This window comes from Populus euphratica, unplaced genomic scaffold, assembly GCF_000495115.2.
Source record: "Populus euphratica unplaced genomic scaffold, PopEup_1.0 scaffold87.1, whole genome shotgun sequence".
NCBI lineage: Eukaryota > Viridiplantae > Streptophyta > Magnoliopsida > Malpighiales > Salicaceae > Populus > Populus euphratica.
Window position 1 is genome coordinate 1,102,862 of NW_011499900.1, and position 19,384 is coordinate 1,122,245.

A 19,384-nucleotide genomic window follows, 5' to 3' on the forward strand; every position below is an offset into this window, starting at 1 on the left:
CCCCATGTTTTGGCTAAAGTCTTCTTCAGTGAACCTGGCACTGGAAGTTGAGCCATGTCATCCAAACAGAAATTATAAATATTTCAAGGGAAAATCAGCAGAGTATGTTCTTCTAAAATACTAAATTCACTAAATTTCTAGGTGTCTTTTACAGTTACTGTTGGGGGGGGGGGTTGATATGTCGTGAAGTATACCTATTTCAGATATTCCAGCACCTTTGCGGATTTCAGCCTGAGACTACAGTAAATACAAATCTAAACAGGCCCAATTCCAAAACAATGGATCAACAAATCTGATATGCACCATGACCCTTCTATCAGGCCTTCTACAGTTTCACCAGCATTTGCCTAGGTAGCGAATTATCACATTACACTCTTTTTCCAGATCAAGAAGGAAATGAATCGAGCACATGATACAAAAGAGAGTAAAAGCATATGCATTAAAGCATATCTAACCAAGCATTGTCTCTAACAAAAGCACTAACCTGATTGAGTATTTCCATTATAAAATGTGAGATCCATTGCATATCAATCCCTGATAACCTAAGCAGCGAATTAATCTACCAGGTAGCAAGTCCATTACTGCATTATACTTCCTATTCTTTTCCCAAATGCAGAAGTTTCACTAAAGAGAAAACAAGGTGGCAAAACATATACAGTAAAAAAATTTCATTTAAAAATATGGAATATTGAAAACCCATAACAGAAAGAACACTTTATCAAAACAAAAATTGTTATTCCCTAACAAGGTATAAACAATATAAATAACATAGAAACTTGACTATTTTCCCTCAAAAGCATTTCTATGCTGAAAAAGACAAAAAGTTTGAGATATTAAAGCGAGAGTTTCCTCTTATCTGTCAAAGAGGGTATATCCTTCCAAGTACCAAGTTTTCTTCAAATAATTTTCTGTTATGAAAAAATCCCTATCACAAAAAAATTCAAACTCCCACACCTTTCTAGTTCAAGTTTGATACAAGAGCAAGTGGAAAGCCAATGAAATATACATAGACACACCCTCTCCCTCTCCCTCTCTCTTTTTCATCATTGTTTCCCTTAACAGGAACTCCTGTTAGGAATTGGGTAGGCTAAATTCATTTGTCCTCATATGTGCCTGCTTGACACCATTACATAAACGCACAAACATGAAAATGCATGTGTACGTGTTAAGAATGAAAACGGAATTTAGCAATCAACAATATGGCTTCATTAAAAGCAAAACACGTATAAATATTCACAAACATGGAATACTGACAGGAAGAGCTAAAACATGAAAATGCACTGGATTCTTTAATAATAAGCAAAATGATGCCACACCATTTGTAAGACATAATATATTTGCAAATGTAGCCGTTGTCAATTTGCATGAAGTTAATTATTAGTTGTTACTGCAATATATATCTAGTGATAAAGGCATACATTTTTTAACAGCCAGAAGTAAACATCATAGGAGAAGAAAAACATCTGTTTCTACGACCAGAATTTGTATGGAAAATGTTATAGCTTGAAAAGCGAGTGCCAAGTATACCACACATCAATTAATAAAAGAAAACATATAATAATTAACAAGAAGATAATTATTTCCCTATCAGCACAGAAGGAAAAAAAAACACAGACACGGAGAGAGAGAATAAAATGCTATAGTTCTTCACAAGAATCTAACCTCAAAATATATTGACCCTTACAACATCTCCATAAATGCCACAACCCCATATCAAAATCACCATCAGAACAATCATTCAGCTCGCATAATGTGGTGCCCTAGCAGCCATACTAGCAACCTGAGCCTGCATTTGTGCAGCCCTAACTTTCGCTGCGGTAGCTCTGTTAAAAAACTGCTCTCTAGACAGCAACCTCACGTTCCTCAAATATTGAACAAACGGCATTGCCCCTTCTTGCACCGCTTTATCTAACGAATAAACCACATCCTCAATCGCCATATCCGCCGCCGTACACTCCAACATCTGCTTCGACAAAACATCCACAAACTCAAAAGCCTTATCCACATCAATGTCCTCCATACCCCCTTTCACCTTCCCCTCGTTTTGCCTAACCCACGCCTCCAAAACATCCGTATTCATCAAAACAACTTGCAATTGCGACTCCAACCCTTCCATTTCATCTCTCATTTCTTTCAACCCTTTATTAATCTCCTCCTCTCTGCTCCTCAACACAGCTTGAGCGCTGAACAAGCTTTCCATCTCCGACTCCCTCGTTTTCCTCAGCAGCGACATGTCCCCATGAACATTCTCCAGAAGCTTATTAATCACATTCCTTTTAAAAACCTCCGCCGCGTCCTCCGTTCCCGCCTTCCCCTCCCCACCACCGTACGGAGGCGACGGTGGTGGATACTGTGGTGGCCTGACCATCTGCCTCGGATACCCACTTCCCACTGATCCAAAAGTCGACGAGTTCGTCAAACTCGATTGATTCGGATGATAACTGGGATTGGGGCTAGGGCGAGGACGCTGAGAAAAAAGAGGAGGATCCCTCCCAAAAATCATGCTCAATTCGCGAGCCAAATCAACCAAATTAGAGCTGGGGTAGATCCAATTCTGCAAATAAGGGACAGCAACGAGGCCCGATGGATTAACAAAAGAATGGGATCTTTTGATGACCATGTCGCGCGTGGGATTGACGTAAACACAAGGAGGGTGACGAGGGTAAGATTCGATAAGCCAGATAATAACAGGGATGTTATAAGTGACAGATTCGAAAGTCATAGGAACGGTGCCGTCTGCTTGGAGAAGATTGACGGTGCGGCCATCGTTGTGAGTGAAGGTGGCAGTTTTGGGTTCGAGGGAAGGGAAAGTGGAGGTCAGGGAGACGAGGTGCTGACGGATGAGCCATTTGGTGTCTTCCGTGTAAGGGAGGGCGGAAGGGCCGCGTTGGGAGAGGACGGAGGAGAGGAATTGTTGGATTGCTTGGTGGTTTGGTGGAGGAACCATTGAATAGAATAGAATTGAATTTAGGGTTTTTGGAGAGAAAGAGGAAAGATAATACTGGAAGATGATAGAGGAGGAGGAGGAGGAGAGCTTTCTTGAAAGGAAAGGTTGTTTTGGTGCTTAGAAGGGGAAGAAGTTGTGGTGTGGAAGTTTCTTGAGCAATTCTTGGAAGCGCGTTGGCATTGCGGGCATAGTTTTCGAATCCGGTGCTCTGGTTCATCCGGGTCAAGACCCGGATTCTAGATTAAAATGATTAATCTGGATTAATTTTTTTTACATAAAATAAAAATAAAATTAAGGATCTTTCAATAAAAAAATAAAAAAATTCACTCACCATTTACCTCTCCAAGCAATCAAATCTCCCTTATTCATTCCTTTTTTTATTTCCTTTAAATAGATATATTTGACAATCACTGAAGTAAATCACTGCAAATCCTTCTGTGTCTCGGCTCTCTCGGCTCTCTCTTATGGAAGAAAAACAAGAAAGCTAACTCACAAGATTGGTGAAATAAACTGGCTCGTTAATCTCCCTTGAAAACTTGCTCGCTCCCTCCCTGTCTTGGAGATTGGCTTGGAGAGTTTGCTTGCCCGCCGACTCGATCAATCGGAGGAAACTCTACATCTTGCCATCTCTCTTGTGGTTCTCTTTAACCTCATAATCTAACCATCTGTGTATGTTAATTTTTATGAGAAAGGTGTGAATCTTTATAGTCCTTTTAGTTTCTTTATCTTGATTTGCTCAGGGGTACTTACTAGTTTTTATAAGTTATTTTATAAAAATAATTTTAGTTGATTTGAGGTTAGTTTAAAAAAAAAAATATGTTTGATTTAAATTAAATTTGAAATTGAGGTCGAATAAATATAATTTAAAATATTTTGTTAAAAAATACTTTTTAAATTGATATTATAAAATATATATATATATATATATATTGATAGTTTTTAAGTTGAATATTATTAATTTAACTATTGTTGTTATATCACAAAATAAACAAGATTTTATATAAAGTATTTTTAATTGGTGCATTAAACTATATGTAATTCCATCACATATAAACATTATTTTTTCAAATGAAACACAATATTTGATAATTTTTTTAGAATTTTTTATTTATTTTATTGGATCATACTCGGCTCAATGCATTTAGGTTTAAGATGGATCCGATTCAATACATTTAAATCTTAACGATAAAAATGCTCTCAACTATTCACATAGCAGAATAGTAGAGACACGAAAAAATGCAAAAGAATAAAAAAGAAATTGATAAGTGAAAGGGAAAGAAAAAAAGAAGAAGAAGGATAAGTGGAAGGAGAAGAGAAGGCGATCATGGATGGTGGTAAGGAAGACATGGTCCACTATTCTTTAACATGAATAGTGGAGTCTTTATTGTTTAAGTAGCAAAACAGTGGAGATAAAAGAAAGAGAAGGGAAAGGGAAATGGAAAGGGAAAGAACTAGTTCATTGTTCTTTAACGTGAACAGTTGAGACTTTAGTGTTCACCCCAATTGTTCATGTAGCAAAACAATAAAAACATGAAAATTTAGAAGAAAAAAAAAGAGTTGTTTAACTTTTTTTCCTTTGTTTATGCTATTCGACAAGGCGTGCCATTGTTTATGGTGTTATCATACACTTTGTAGCAAAAGCAGCCTCAAGCTGCTTCGAACCACCTTACGTTGCAAATGTAATGAAAGGGTCGATGAATAATAAATTATATTTTTTTCTTTATCAAATATGTAGGAGCCATGTTTGCTTGCGTGTACCTCATAAACAAATAAACCCTCAAACTCGGTTAAGATCTCGGGTTCGAATTAAATTTTAAAAGTCATGATGGTGAGCTTAAATGTTTGAAAGTGTTTTTTAAATTATTTTTTACTTTAAAAATATAAAATTAATGTATTTTTAATAATTATAATATTATTTTAATATATTTTTAATTAAAAAGCACTTAAAAAAACACTTGGATTACTAAGCATTAAAAATATGAAATTGTGAATACATTCCTAAAAATCTATAGTTGGTCAAAGGTACACACTTCTCTTTTTCTAATTTATGTATTCCATTTCCGGTGATCCTGTCCCGCTAAACACAAATCTTTCTTTTCATTTTATTTCGTTAATTCTTGATATTGATAAGAACTAAGAAGTAAAGTTTCATTTAAATTAATCACTTTGACTAACAATTTTTACATATATTATAAGTAAAAAAGCAGTATGAACTAGAATGAACAGTGCAGCAGCCATAAATGCGAGAATATTTACTTCCATAATCTCATCATTTCGTTTTTCTTTACTAAAAGGTCCTGTAACTTTCATGTCCCTATCTAGTTCACTAACCAAGCCCTGTAAACTAGTCGATCCTACTTTGAAGTCGGAGAAAGAACATTTTCAACTTTTTATCAAAGTCTCGTGGAGCTAACTAGCAGTGACCAGGACCCGTCAAGCGAACAAGCCCAGTTGAACAAAGAAAAGTAGGCCTGTCAAGAAGACAAGCTCCACGCTCAAGCTCAAGCTCTATCTCCTTCTAAATGAAAATATTTAATTTTATCTCACCTCTTTTTATGTATATTATTTCTTAATATAAATTACGGAATAAATAATAAAATATTATTAATTAATGTTCAAGAACCATGTTCATCCCTTTTTTCCATTTTTTTTATTATTTAGAGAAAACAATATTTTTCATATTTTTCTTTTTATTCAAGAAAAGTGTTTAGAATACTAGATTATCCTGTTATTGTTTTTATTAAAATTATGTTTATTTATTTAAAAATAATATAGGCAGGGTTTGGATCAAGTTTTACAATGTTAATTAATTTAAGAGTTAATTAGATTTAATCTGTCAAATATATTTTTTAAATAAACTTAAAATCTAACTAAATGAGATCTCATATTAGGAGTTTTTTCCTTTTCTTTTAACAATCCACCAGACAGGGTGAGTTTTAACAATTGTGCTCGCAACTTTTTGGGAAAAAGAGACAATAATGTCATTTAAGCTACAATTTAATGGCTCTATTTTTTTTCAATTAAAATTAAAATTAAAAAAAATTGACAATATTGTGTGGATATCATTAAAAAAAACTTAATTTATGCATAATAAAATTTATAATCATGAATTTATCATATTTCTTAAAATAACATAAAAAAGAGAGAATTCAGTTCATCAAATATTAATTCTAAAAAAGATTATAAAAAAAGGTAAAAAGTGGAATATATATATATATATATATATATAATGACAGATTTTTATTGTAAAAATTTGCATTAAAGTTTTATTCTTTATGCAGTTAACTTTGCTAAAGGAGTTTCCGTTTAAGAACAATATTTGTCCAATTTTGATACTATTGATTTTATATATATCAAAATAAAAATCACTTGCATGTCTATCATAATCAATTATAAGTTCAGAAAAAAAAAGATAAATCTATAAAGCTATCAAAAAAACTTGAGTGTTTGTATAACATTTCATTTTAACTTGTCATATATTATTTGTTTTAAGTTTTAATATTTTTATAATTTTATTTTTAATAACATGAGTTTATTTTTAAGTTTGACATCTCAAAACATATATGATAAATTAATAACCAGTACTATTAATAAAATCAGTTATCAATTACTTACCTGATGATATGAAATTTTATAGTGTGCATAGTTACTATATATCTGTTTTTTATATATATGATTTTGAATCCTAACAAAGCGCTTACAAAATTAAATTAAAATATAGAAATTCAAATGTATAAACGACCTAAACTTTTATAAGGAATTATACAAATAAAAATGCTAAACATTAGTGCTAATTTGAAGTAATTTTTAATTATCTTGATGTGTTGATATAAAAGATTAAAAATTATTTTAATATATTTTAAATTAAAAACTACTTCAAATGGAATAGTTGTATAACATTAAGAGAAACAGAGGATCAAATTTGTATCCAATGATTGCAAGGAGTCAAATGTTGACTGCCCAGATTAAACAAGACCATTCAAATCAAAATCCAAATCTCACGTGACCTCAGCTTTGGCCTATTGACTTTTTTTTGAAAAAAAATAAAAATTCAAGACGGTTAATGAGAAAATTATTTAATTCAAGTAGTGGTTCCGTTTAGTATTAATTTAGATATTACGCTACCTCGTCCTAAACGTAAAAGATGAATTTGTTCCTAATTAATACGCTAATATTAAATAAATCTTATTGAAAATATTATTTTGTCCTCATTTTACTGTTTTAATTTATAATAAAATGTGTAATTTTTAAACTTTTGTTTCGGTGCGACATTGTTTTGAATACAAAAACCAGGATAAAGGGTCCAAAAACCACTTAGAAGATAACCTTTAAAACTTCATGTACAAGAGCATGAAAGTAATTATATTATATATTGAAATTAAATCTACAGAAAAAAACCCTTCTTTCATAGCCTAAACAATTATGGTCATGAGGGTTTGGTAATAATTATAATTATATTGCACAATGAAATACAAAATAACAAAAAAGCCTTTCCTTTTAATAGTATTATAATATTTGCATTGCTTATTTTTTGTCTTGAAAAACATAATATAACCACCAAAAACAAACAATGAAAATTAAATTTCAATAAATTAATGACTTCATCATTATGTAGAGGGTATTGAAATCTTTTAATCACTATTCTAAAAGGCTGTTTTTGGTGGCTGAATAACCTCGCACAAGCCGTTTAAATGAAGTGAGGGTCATCCACGTGTTAGAAGATTTTTTTTTAATAATATTAAATATATAATAATTACAATAAAATCTTAAAAACACACCTTAAAATCTACAAGGAAAAAACAAAACAAAACCAGAACAACCTTTCCAAGAGAGTTTTTTTTTTTAGTTTGTTTTGTTTTTAATAGCATCAAAATAATTGCATTATATCTAATAAAAAAAAAACCTAAACACCATTTAATCTAAAGCATACAAAATATTCTAATCAAAGACTATAGTAGCTATTGCACTGTGCATAGAAAAGGTAAAAAGACAAATCTAACCCCATACAACATATTAAAGACAATTATATCACTGTAAAAATACATTCTTTCCTCCAATGCCCAAGCCAATGGGTTTTTCTTGCAAGGTCAGTTTCGTACCTCCACCATTACAACGAATAGTTACTCGTCTCCATGACCAACGTAAAACCTCAAGGGGAATTAGTGTTTTGAATAATACAGCTAGAAAACCCTAATTCTTTTAATATAATCTAGGCGGTGGAGTTTTTTATGATAGAAGGCCTTTATGTGTTTTGGCCTCGTCTGCCATGATCGGCGGCGACAAGCAGTGTTGACACTCACAGAATTGGGAGCTACATGCCACTGGTTTTCAGCTACAGTTTGATGCATCGCCAAGCAACCGATTTGAATTGCAGAAATTCCACAAATCCTCTGATAAATTTATCGGGATGCGTACGAATACGGTGTTTCGCATGTAATTATTTTATTTATACGTCTTGACACGTGTGTCGAAATCATTCAACGGTAACAGTTTGAATGAAATCATATACGACGACCCACCGTGCAAACACCCTAAATTCGAGGGGCCTGCTGACCCGTTGGCACCAAGCAACATCTAGTTTGACATTGTCAAACGACGACTATAATCGATTTATTCATTTAAGTCGTTAAATAAAGTTTTAAAAATAATTTATGTTATTTTGTATTTAATTTTTATTAATTAAAATAAAAATAATACAATTTGAACTCATTATTATTTATTTAATGAATCTATATCAGAAAAATAAATTTAATCTAGAATTTAAAGGTATTAAATAAAGTTCTAATAATAATTTTATATTATTTGTCTAACATACGTATTAATGCATCTCATGTAATCATAATTAAAATATAATCTTCAGCCAGCTTTGTGATCATTTATGCGTAATCTGAGATTATGAAGAGACGACGTGCCTCCTTCTTCCAATAAAAAAAATGGTTATTTAACTTGTTTATATCATAATTGCTATAGCATAACGGGCATAACGGGTTGATTTGAGAGACCTGGAAAGCAAAACTGAATTTGAGTTAAGTTATTAGTTGAATTAGATTAAATATTGATTAGATGAATTTTAATTGCTTTTTTAACAGTCTAGTAAGATTAGTTTAGTATTAAATATATATTTTTTTTAAAATCAAACAATTCTATTTTAATAAAAAAAACAATTAATCTGAGTTGACTTCTAATTACCCGTGAAGTGGTCAAATGATCCACTAACTTTATTTTTTTTCCGAATTGGACCACAGTATTATGGTGGCGACCACAACCTAGGAAAGTGAAAGGTCCCTCAAGTATATATATGTATTGGTGACGCCACCTTGATGAACAAGTACACAGAGACTTGAGGCAGGCTGATTGGTTGATCTTTGAATTGTCCAAGAGAGACTTGCGTGCGTTTTTTTTTTCAAAAGAGGAAACGGGTAGCTTAACCAGGACAGTTTACCGCTAGTCTTCTTGTTTGATCACAGGTAAATCTCTGTCTGCTCATCTTCTTTCCCACGATAGATTTTCTTGTTCTTTAATCTCTTCTAGGTGCCAATCAACTAGAGAAATGTTGTTAACGTTCTTGACATGACGAGTTGTCAGCCTAATGTAGCATATACGTGATTGTGCAGTTGACTGTGTTCACAGGGGGAGATTGCTAGCACCAAAGATTAGGCAAGGTAGAAATCATGGGAGTTTCTGAAATGGAAAAATCAGGATTTGGTTCAAATAGGTTTCCAAAAATGGTGGTTTCATTTTTGATAGCTTTCTTTCTGCTGTACATGCTCTCCATGGCATACAGAAGCTCAACTTTTGATCTAATTGGGGAATTTGCCAAAGTTCATGTCACTGGAGAAATGGCTGGAAATGTTAGTAGAGCCTCAGGTACAGATAAATCCATTGCTCACAGCTTACTTTTCCACACCTGTATATTCTATAGTTCTCAGACAAAAAACCAGAGAATTCGAATCTTCCTAGTTTGTAATCTCTTTTCGTTTTCTGGGTTTCAGAGTCGGAAGACAAACATTCATCTCACCCTGAAAGGGTGGTGGTTGATAAATTGCTTGGTGGACTTCTGGCTCCAGGATTTGATGAAGAATCCTGCATAAGCAGGTACCAGTCGAGCTTGTGTCGCAGAATTTCACCTCATAAGCCCTCTTCCTATCTTGCATCGAAGCTGCGTAAATACGAAGAGCTTCACCAGCGCTGCGGACCTCACACTGAATCCTACAATAGAACTCTGAAAGAATTGAGTTCTAGCCATATCAATGGTACAACAGACTGCAATTACGTTCTTTGGACGCCTGCTAATGGCTTGGGGAATAGGATTATCAGCATGGCTTCATCATTTCTGTATGCTGTTCTCACTAACAGAGTCCTACTTGTCGATCATGGAACTGACATGGCTAATATCTTCTGTGAGCCGTTTCCAAATACATCATGGTTACTGCCCATGGATTTTCCTCTCAGTAATCAATTCTACGGCTTGCAATCAGGAAATGTTCAAAGTTATGGGCAGCTGCTAAAGAATAACAACATGAACATCTCAACTGTGTCGCAGCCACCGCCATTTCTTTATCTATATCTATCTTTTAACAATGATGAATATGATAAGCTTTTTTACCTGGATCAAAACCAGGGTTTTCTCCAAAACGTCCCTTGGTTGATTCTGAAGTCAGACCAATACTTTGCGCCTTACCTCTTCTTGATCCCATCTTTCCAGCAAGAACTAGACAAATTATTTCCTGATAAGGAGACTGTTTTTCACCACTTGGTTCGCTATCTTTTCCACCCTTCAAATCAAGCCTGGGGACTAATCACCAGATTCTATCAGTCTTACCTGGCCAGTGCAGAGCAGAGAATTGGTCTTCAAGTAAGAGTATTCAATAGAAAAGCGAGTCCAATTAAAGTTGTTCTGGAGCAGATACTAGGCTGCATTAAAAAAGAAAAGCTGCTGCCTCAAGTAGACGAGGAAAAACATATAGCTCCTCCATCAAAAAACAAGACCTCAAGAGCTATTACCATAGCATCATTATATCCAGAATACTACGAAAGCATAAAGAACGTGTATTGGATGAGACCAACTGTAAATGGTGATGTTATTGGGGTCTTCCAGCCAAGTCATGAAGAGGCTCAACAATTTGGGAACAACATCCACAACATCAAGGCATGGGCTGAAATAAACATCCTAAGTTTGAGTGATGTTCTGGTGACTAGTTCTTGGTCTACTTTTGGCTATGTAGCTCAAGGTCTAGGAGGATTGAAACCATGGATTCTATATGTTCCTACCAGTGGCCAAACGAGTGACCAGCCGTGCCCAAGAGCCATGTCTATGGAGCCATGTTTTCATTTTCCTCCTAATTATTACAAAAATGGAAGTAACAGACGGAGACTTGACACTGTTCCCCCCGTTCCTCATATCAGGCAGTGTGAGGATGCAAGCACGGGAATAAAGCTTGTTAATGATTAAGCATTTTTAGTAGCTGCATTAATTAGTGATTCATCTTGTAATAATCTGATCATATTCAATATTTTGCTATCAAAAATCCATTTTTCAAATGTGCTTTTCTGCTCCTTTACCTTACTCTCCATCTGGCTGTGATCCCTCCATTACATTTTTCTTTTTGATAGAAATTACTAATTTCTGCATCATTTTATGCTCTCATCACTGCTAGATGTAAACGTACAATCTGAAAATCAAAATATTGGCCTGCTGCTGCATTTTTCAAGGACTTGAATGAAAGATTCTTGGACAAAGTAGGATGAGCAGGCTGACACCGAAAACTCAAGGGAAATTTAGTAGCTTTTGCAGGTTTAAGAAAAAAAAATATAAAATGTAGCTTTCCCGTAACTAAAATTTAAATAAAGAGTTTTCAATGAGACCATGCAAACTTCTCTAAGCACTGATTTCTTTATCCATGTGTACTATCAACTTTGTCCATTGTTCATTCTGGCTCATGAATGAAGTTACAAAATTATTTATGCATATTTTTGTAACCATTCCTTGCAAGTTGCATCAAAGAATCATCCAGATACAGGGTAGGAATGAAAGAAAAAGATTACTTTGTTTCTGATGTAAACTTTCTCACACATTTGTGACTGGATTTTGAGAAACTTAAGTGTCTGTATGCTCAAGACACAGACCCTCTGCTACATCTAACAAGCTGTAACTTATGTTAGAGAATCACTTTCAAGTTGTATCGCAAGATGTCGCCCCATAAGCCCTCTCCCTATCTCCTTTCGAAATTATGAACAGCTTCCTAAACGCTGCGGACCTTACACCAAATCCTACAATGGAACCATAAAAAGACTCAAGTCTATGCACAGTGGAAGCACCAACTGTAAATACGTTGTCTGGATACCTGCTAATGGCCTAGGAAACAGTATGCTAAGCATGGCTGCGACATTTCTTTATGCTCTCCTCACAAACCAAGTCCTACTTGTTAAACATGAAGCTGACATGACTGATCTCTTTTGCGAGCCATTTCCCAATACATCATGGTTGTTGCCTACGGATTTTCCCCTCAGGAATTTTAGTCCTGAGGTAAGATATGCCAGCAGTTTTGGAAGCATGCTAATGAAAATTACCAACACTTCAAAGGAGTCACCAGAATCATTTCTCTATCTTAATCTAGCACACAGTGACTATGATCTTGACCAATTAGCATTCTGTGGTCAAAACCAAGCTCTTCTCCGAAACATTCCGTGGTTGATACTTCTATCAGATCAGTATTTTGTCCCTTCTTTATTCATGATACCATCTTTCAACCAAGAAATAAGCAAATTGTTCCCAGAAAAGGAAAGTGTGTTCTACCATTTGGGTCACTATCTTTGCCACCCCTCAAATCAGGCCGGGGGACTGATCACAAGGTTCTACCAGGCTTATCTAGCCAAGGCAGATGAGAGGATTGGGCTCCAAATAAGAGTATTTCACGATAAGACCACTCCAATATTCCAAATTGTTATGGATCAGATTTTAGCTTGTGTCCTGAAGGAAAAGCTCCTGCCAGAAGCAGTAGATACACAAGAACCTATGCCTTCTCCCTCAAGAAACCAGACATCAAAAGCTATTCTATCAACATCCCTATATTCCCCATAATACTATCAGAAGATGCATAACATGTATCGGACAAAACCAACCGTGACAGTTTAAGTCATTGGTGTTTACCAAACAAGCCATGAAGAGTACCAACATGCTGGAGATAATATGCACAACGTGAAGGCATGGGCTGGAATATATCTTCCTAGTTCGTGTGATGCACTGTTGACTAGTTCTTGGTCTACCTTTGGCTATGTTGCTCATGGTTTAGCAGGTTTGAAGCCATGGATTTTGCGAAAGGTAAATCCAACTTGCCTACGAGCCAATATCAATGGAGCCATGTTGTCATTATCCTGCAAGACTTGATTGTAAGACAAGCATCAAAGTCAATGCTGCTACTCTTGTTCCTTGTGTCGTACATTGTGAGGACAGGAAGAACGGGGTTAAACTGGTTGATGAACATGGACAACTGTAGCTGTGATTACCAGTAACAACTTTTTATTGATTTTTTCGTTTCTTGCATCAACAAAAGAGTTTCCATCACACCTTCAATTCAGGCCCTTGCTGTAAATACATCTCCTCCTCCTCCTCTTGTCCCCCCACCCCACTGTTTTTGATATCGGTAAATTCATTGTAAGGTCCCTTAGTTTTGGAAAGTGATTAAATCAACCCTTGTACTTCAACTTTGAAAAAACCACCCTCCACATTGAATTTATTCTGAAATGTAATTGTTTCATTTAAAAAACCCCAGAATAACTTTATTATTGTAAAAAAATGAGTTAATCCACTGATTCAAGGACTGACCTAACCAACTGTCTTATAAATATAATCCATGGTTCAGAATTTGGGATTTTTTTGTTCCGGGGGGGGGGTCTTTGGTTTTTTTCTCTAAGTTCGAGGTGTTTTTTATAATTTAACCTGAAACAATTAATGAAATTGGGAAAAGACTGAATTGGCCCATATATATTAAAGCACCAGAGACTTCTCTTCTCCTTCAACCACGGTTTTCCTACTCACTCCCTCGCCTCTCGCAGTTCAAGCCGGAGGAAAGCACAGACACCTTCGCCACCAGCCTTAGCTGCCATCTCCTCCTCCTACAGCCTCCTTAGCGCTGCCACCTTGAGCTTGAGGTGAATTTACCTCTCTCTTCTAAAATATAAGAGTGTAAAATCATCTTGAGTGACTGTGTTGCCAAATTAATCATAATAACCACAATAAGATTTATCAAATAAAGATTGGACTTTGAGATTTCGGGGTTTAGACTTCTATTCTGAATTTCTTTGTGGGTTTCTTTTTTTTTTTTTTGGATCTCATACTTATGTTTCTGATCAATTTGTTTATGGATATGTGCTTGCTAATTTTCACAACTTGTTTATGTTTTTTTTTTTGGGGTTGATTTTCTTAGATGATTGTGATGATGTCAAAACACACAAGCTTGCTTAAAATTGCTTCTGATGGTTTCAGAACAACAAACTCGCCAAACACATTCAGATTTCCTTTTCTTTGTTTATCAAATTTTTGCAGCAATGGCGACGGATCAAAGGAAAAGGACAATGGATGCATTGGAGAGAAGGTTTGCTGTTGCAAAAGCGGAATTGGTTCAACAACAGCAAAAGAAACACAAAGTAACACACCATGAGGGACATAGGAAAGAAAATAACAATGCATCCTCTACTTCATTGCATCGAGCGGATGCACCGAAGACTCCTTCCAGTAGCTTGTCGAAGAAAGGTTATTGTCTCGTTTTTGCTTGTGCTTCCGGATGTTGTGGTAATGATTTTGATTTATGGTAATTAGCTGGTGCTTTATTTATTTTTGTTTGCTTGTTTTTAGGGAGTTCTTTTTTCTTCGGCTACACTCCATCTCAAGGTAAAGTGTGCCTTATCAGTTTTAATTTTATTGTTTAGTGAGTACTAAATTGTGCCTTGTTTATGTAATTTCTATTTGGTTTGATAGAAAATGTATAGTTCTTGCAATTTGGTCAGATTGTAATTACTGTACGTAATCTTCATGAATAGATCCAGACGAAAATGGCTTAGCATATTCACAGCTCCCCCAAGCTGTACACGAAAACCTGTTGACGACTGGCGTCAAGGTGCTTGCTTTATTGTTGTCTGAACTATGACTGTTAAAGTTTCCTTCGGTAAGTTCTTTATTATGAGCTTTTTGGGTTTCATATTTCTGTGGTATTGCGCAGTTTGAGAGTAAAAAGGTGAGTGTGGTCGACAAGATTTTGCACGAGCTTTTTCAGCACGGTGATGCTTCTCAGAAGTACATGCAGGGATCCAGAAACATAAAGATTGATAACTGGATCCTTCTTGATAATTATGTACCAAGCAAATCTGCTGGTTCTCAGACTAGAGCTTCACAATCCAACCCAAAGCATTCGAGAAGGCACATGTCTATGAAGCAATATAAAAAACTTGGGATGTTCAATTTGCCTCAAGATCTCCAAAAGTGAGTTGGGTACTCCTTGTGGATTTGGTTTCTGTTTGCATTTGCTTTTTTTAAATCTGCACTTGCATTATGGTTAAATATTATATCCATACATTTGCTTGTGGCACATTGCTCCTCTATTTGAAGAACTTAGTGCCTTTTGTCTGGTTGAAATAATTTCCCACCCAATTCTGTGAAGAAAGAATATTCTTGATCATGCTCTCTTCTACCCTCTGTTTAAATCTGAGAAAAAGATGCTGATTTTGACAATTTCAATTTCAAACATGGACTGAGCGGCCAAACACTCAATTAAAAAAGAAAATACAAAGGTTGATTCATTACATCTTAGTGCAAGCATTTTATACTGTGTGATTAAAAAAAAATAAAAAAAATACAAAGGTTGATTCATTACATCTTAGTGCAAGCATTTTATACTGTGTCACTTTTGGTAGTCAGTTTCAGTTTCACATCTGCTAATTGCCACTCCCATATTTTTAGCTTCTCTGGCTTCTTTCTGGACCCAACCTGCTGCCATTGTCCAATTTTTGTTAACCTTTTTGCTATACTCTATTAGTTGTTACAAATTAAGAGAGATGAATGCCATAATTAATTGGTTCAAAATTTTGTTTTTACAATTACTCTAATTTGAACCATCCTTTCCACTCCGCTTGCCATAATTAATTGGTTCAATTTTTTTTGTTTTACATTTACTCTAATTTGAACCATCCTTTCCACTCTTAAAAACTTTATTATAGTTTGATCTGCATTGCAGATTTGATGTTTATAAGCCAATGCATGAGATATGGAAAGACTATATGATGCAGCTTCTCAAGAAAACTGGGTAAGATAACCATTCTTTTTAGCTTCATGAATGAGCAATCACACAATTCTTTCACTTGTTATCAGGTTTGGGGATCCTTTGACTATGCTTTGATTCCATCTTGCAGGAGGAACGAGTTGCCCAAATGTCTTCTGAGTGCAGATCTACATGGTGCTGCTATTCTAGGTCATACTCTTCTAAAGTGTCTTTTCAGATTTAGTGTTTCCATGGAGCTTTAGAGGCCATCATTTATGAGGGTTGCAAGAGCAATTCTTTTGCATATTAAAATGTTCAGCTGCTTTGAAGCCGTTCACTATTCTAGTTTTTCTGCTCTCCATACCATAGTATCGAGAGTTGTGCTCTGTGCTCAGGTTGTCATATTTGCTCCAATACTAACCTCTAAAACTGTTTTCTTGCAGTTGCTGACTGTAAGATAAAATCATTCACCGGAATTAGTGGTATTATGATTTGTGAAACTGCAGAAACATTTGGGATAATCACACAAGACAACAAATTGAAAGGTGATCTATTCATTACTCTACACCTCAACCTGGTTTACTTGACATTGGTAGGTGAATAATGCATATACATGAGATGATACCTTGCATTGTATTTACTTGTAGTATGATGGCCCATAGTATAATTTTTGGTATAGATGATTACTGCTACAGAGTATTATTCTTGGTGTGGAATAGTTTGGAGTTTGGTTTCTACCTTCCATCTCATTACAGAGCAATGCATTTTATCTGATTGAGATGGCCAGCTACTTGAACTGGCTTTAATAACAGAATTTTGAAATTTTAAGTTAAAAAGAGGGGCAGTGTCTCCTGCCAAATAGAACCAAGAAGTTTTCTTGTGACATTTTTAAGCGCATCTGTTAATCACAGGAAGTATGAAACATAAGTAATGGAAGGCTGACAGTATTTATCTGTGATTTTAAGTCTCTATATATATCATTGTAGTGTTTATACTACAACACTAAAATCTCCTTTTCTTATTGTATTTGCAGTTGTGCCCAAAAAGTTGTCTGTTTTTATATTTCAAATTGATTGCTGGAAGATCACAATGCTTGGGGACAAACTCTCCTCAAGAAACTCTGGCTTGTGATTTACATATTGCTCATTTCATCTCAGGTATCTTTTCATATATCTAGTTCTAGGAGATGAAAGTATACCAAAATATTTATGTTTTGTATCTTAGCAAGTTATGCATGCCTGAGGAATGGGTTGTCGAGGCATATTGTATTCATGCTCATAGAATGTAGCTTGTTAGTGGCACATATAAAGCTTCCTGTTTGTTTGCATGCCAATTTTTCTTTTAAATAGTGTCAATCAAATTTACCAGTTCCATCACTCATAGCGGTTTGAAATTCTTGTGTGATGCGTATGGTGAATGGGGATGATGTGCACAATGCGAAGGTCTAGGCTGAAATCAAACTCCCTGGTCTGAATGACATGTTGATGACTAGCACTTGGCCTGGCTTTGTCTATGTGGCTCGAGGTCGGAGGATTGAAGCCAAGGATTTTGTGTGAGCTCAGAGCGTGAAAAAAAAAAGATTCTGGATCCAAGTCAACAAAGCCACGACTGGAGCCTTTTCATCATGTTCATGACTGTCAGGTATTGCAGAAAGACGGTGCATTATTCCTTGTGTAAAGCACTGTGAGGATCATAAGCAGTGGAAAATGAAGCTGGTTTGCGATCTTGATTGAAAGGGGGTGTTTGGTACAATGATAAAGATTGTTTTTGTTTTTCAAGGTATTTTTTTTATTTGTAAATGTATTAATAATATTTTTTTTAAATTTATTTTTAACATTAACATATTAAAACAATTTAAAAATATTAATTTACAATTAATTTTTATGTTATAAAAAAACAAAGGCGAATTGTTGGTGACATGCTGCTCTGAATGGACATGAAAATGTAGTCTTGGTAACAGGCAACCATGTTGGAGCATCATTAATTATTCATAAACAACTGATGGTAGTTACATATTTTTCTTTGGTCCGCTCAAATTGAAAACCAAGATCTTCTCTCAAACACGTGGTCGTCATAAAACTGACCAAGATCTTCGTTGCCAAGCAGGCACTCCATTGGTGCTGATCAAGGTGAGAATTTTTGGAATTTTATGCAGAAGGCAGCAATGTATATCTCATACAAAACCATGCATGCAGCCCCAAATGAAAGGCCAGAGGCCGATAGAAGAGACAGACATGGGGCTGGTCGACATTAAGGGTATATTCGAAGATATAGTTAGGTTATTTTTTAAAGTATTTTTTATTTAAAAATATATTAAAATAATATTTTTTATTTTTTAAAAATTATTTTTTATATTAACACGTCAAATAATCTAAAAAAATTAAAAAATATTACTTTAAATTAAAAAAATAAAAAATATTTAAATTTTTTCGACAACATTTGTAAAACAAGGTTACAGGCCCGCAACCGACATTTTTCTTCGAACGCTCCTAGGAATGGACTGGAGGACGTTCAATTATTTTGCGTGCAGCATTTGTGGGTCCCCTTATCTTAAAGAGTAGAAGAAGCCAATGCATGCACTGAATAAAAGCATCAGACGCGACTTGATACACGCGCTACTGCCTTTTCTAACTCGTCTTCCATTATATTAAAAAAGTATTAATTTAATATTTTTAAAATAAAGAATATTGGAAGTTGGTGTCAAACAAACAGCCCTTGCAACTCGTATGATAATAATTAAAAATGTGGTCCCCCGAGGTGGTATCTACGGAAAAGAACAGACAGGACGTTTCTTGTTTGTTCTCTTGTAATGATCATCCTATCACCAGCTTCTGCCTCTTGCCAAAAAAACGTGTGCATGGCTTCAGAGCTCTTCTCGATTGAGCTCTCCCTTCCTGGGTGTAATAATTTTTTTTTTTTACAAACATTTTAAAAACATGAAACTATTAAATAATCTTTTTAATTTTATTTTATTAAATAAAATTTTAAAAATAATTTTATATTAAATTATTAGGGATGAAACTTGAAGACACAACAATTAAGTTATCAAAACTTTAATATTATATAAAACAATCTTCTGGATTTAATAATGAAACTATTAAATAATATTTTAAAAATATTTTTATATTATTTTTATATTATTTTTTATGCCATTTTATTTGAAAAAAATATTAAACTGATGTTT

The 19,384-nt window shown here is 34.6% G+C and overlaps 4 protein-coding genes across 8 annotated transcripts; 3 read left to right on the top strand and 1 right to left on the bottom strand.

The window, feature by feature from the left end:
- Window positions 1–1,470: 1,470 nt before the first annotated feature.
- LOC105132714 (protein ELC-like) lies at window positions 1,471–3,205 on the bottom strand. Its single transcript, XM_011036370.1, has one exon. The coding sequence runs from the start codon at window positions 2,945–2,947 to the stop codon at window positions 1,739–1,741; it is 1,209 nt and encodes a 402-aa protein (XP_011034672.1). The 5' UTR covers window positions 2,948–3,205; the 3' UTR covers window positions 1,471–1,738.
- Window positions 3,206–9,233: 6,028 nt separating this feature from the next.
- Window positions 9,234–11,488, top strand: LOC105132715 (galactoside 2-alpha-L-fucosyltransferase-like). 2 transcript variants are annotated; one of them, XM_011036371.1, is made up of 3 exons: window positions 9,234–9,414; window positions 9,562–9,814; window positions 9,940–11,488. In XM_011036371.1, the coding sequence occupies exons 2-3, from the start codon at window positions 9,619–9,621 to the stop codon at window positions 11,397–11,399; spliced, it is 1,656 nt and encodes a 551-aa protein (XP_011034673.1). In that variant the 5' UTR covers window positions 9,234–9,414; window positions 9,562–9,618; the 3' UTR covers window positions 11,400–11,488. The 2 variants fall into 2 exon arrangements, with proteins under 2 accessions (XP_011034673.1, XP_011034674.1); XM_011036372.1 differs by having other exon boundaries at window positions 9,578–9,814.
- An 835-nt stretch (window positions 11,489–12,323) lies between these two features.
- LOC105132759 (probable fucosyltransferase 8) lies at window positions 12,324–13,028 on the top strand. The gene has a single exon (XM_011036426.1). The coding sequence runs from the start codon at window positions 12,324–12,326 to the stop codon at window positions 13,026–13,028; it is 705 nt and encodes a 234-aa protein (XP_011034728.1).
- Window positions 13,029–13,935: 907 nt separating this feature from the next.
- POP4 (ribonuclease P family protein) lies at window positions 13,936–17,897 on the top strand. 4 transcript variants are annotated; one of them, XM_011036380.1, is made up of 11 exons: window positions 13,937–14,098; window positions 14,493–14,699; window positions 14,802–14,837; window positions 14,987–15,063; window positions 15,166–15,425; window positions 16,177–16,245; window positions 16,352–16,410; window positions 16,644–16,745; window positions 17,234–17,357; window positions 17,614–17,622; window positions 17,674–17,897. In XM_011036380.1, the coding sequence occupies exons 2-9, from the start codon at window positions 14,495–14,497 to the stop codon at window positions 17,329–17,331; spliced, it is 906 nt and encodes a 301-aa protein (XP_011034682.1). In that variant the 5' UTR covers window positions 13,937–14,098; window positions 14,493–14,494; the 3' UTR covers window positions 17,332–17,357; window positions 17,614–17,622; window positions 17,674–17,897. The 4 variants fall into 4 exon arrangements, with proteins under 4 accessions (XP_011034680.1, XP_011034682.1, XP_011034681.1 ...); XM_011036378.1 differs by having other exon boundaries at window positions 13,936–14,098; window positions 14,460–14,699; window positions 17,614–17,897; XM_011036379.1 differs by lacking the exon at window positions 17,614–17,622 and having other exon boundaries at window positions 13,938–14,098; window positions 17,643–17,897.
- The last annotated feature ends 1,487 nt before the right edge of the window (window positions 17,898–19,384 follow it).

Excerpts from the sequence above, each read along its gene's own strand:
- LOC105132714 (XM_011036370.1), bottom strand. The coding sequence starts at position 2,947 with ATGGTTCCTCCACCAAACCACCAAGCAATCCAACAATTCCTCTCCTCC.
- LOC105132715 (XM_011036371.1), top strand. The coding sequence starts at position 9,619 with ATGGGAGTTTCTGAAATGGAAAAATCAGGATTTGGTTCAAATAGGTTT. Across the intron at positions 9,815-9,939 it reads AAATGTTAGTAGAGCCTCAG|AGTCGGAAGACAAACATTCA; the intron begins GTACAGATAAAT and ends TCTGGGTTTCAG.
- LOC105132759 (XM_011036426.1), top strand. The coding sequence starts at position 12,324 with ATGGCTGCGACATTTCTTTATGCTCTCCTCACAAACCAAGTCCTACTT.
- POP4 (XM_011036378.1), top strand. The coding sequence starts at position 14,495 with ATGGCGACGGATCAAAGGAAAAGGACAATGGATGCATTGGAGAGAAGG. Across the intron at positions 16,411-16,643 it reads ACATGGTGCTGCTATTCTAG|TTGCTGACTGTAAGATAAAA; the intron begins GTCATACTCTTC and ends GTTTTCTTGCAG. Across the intron at positions 16,746-17,233 it reads ACAAGACAACAAATTGAAAG|TTGTGCCCAAAAAGTTGTCT; the intron begins GTGATCTATTCA and ends TTGTATTTGCAG.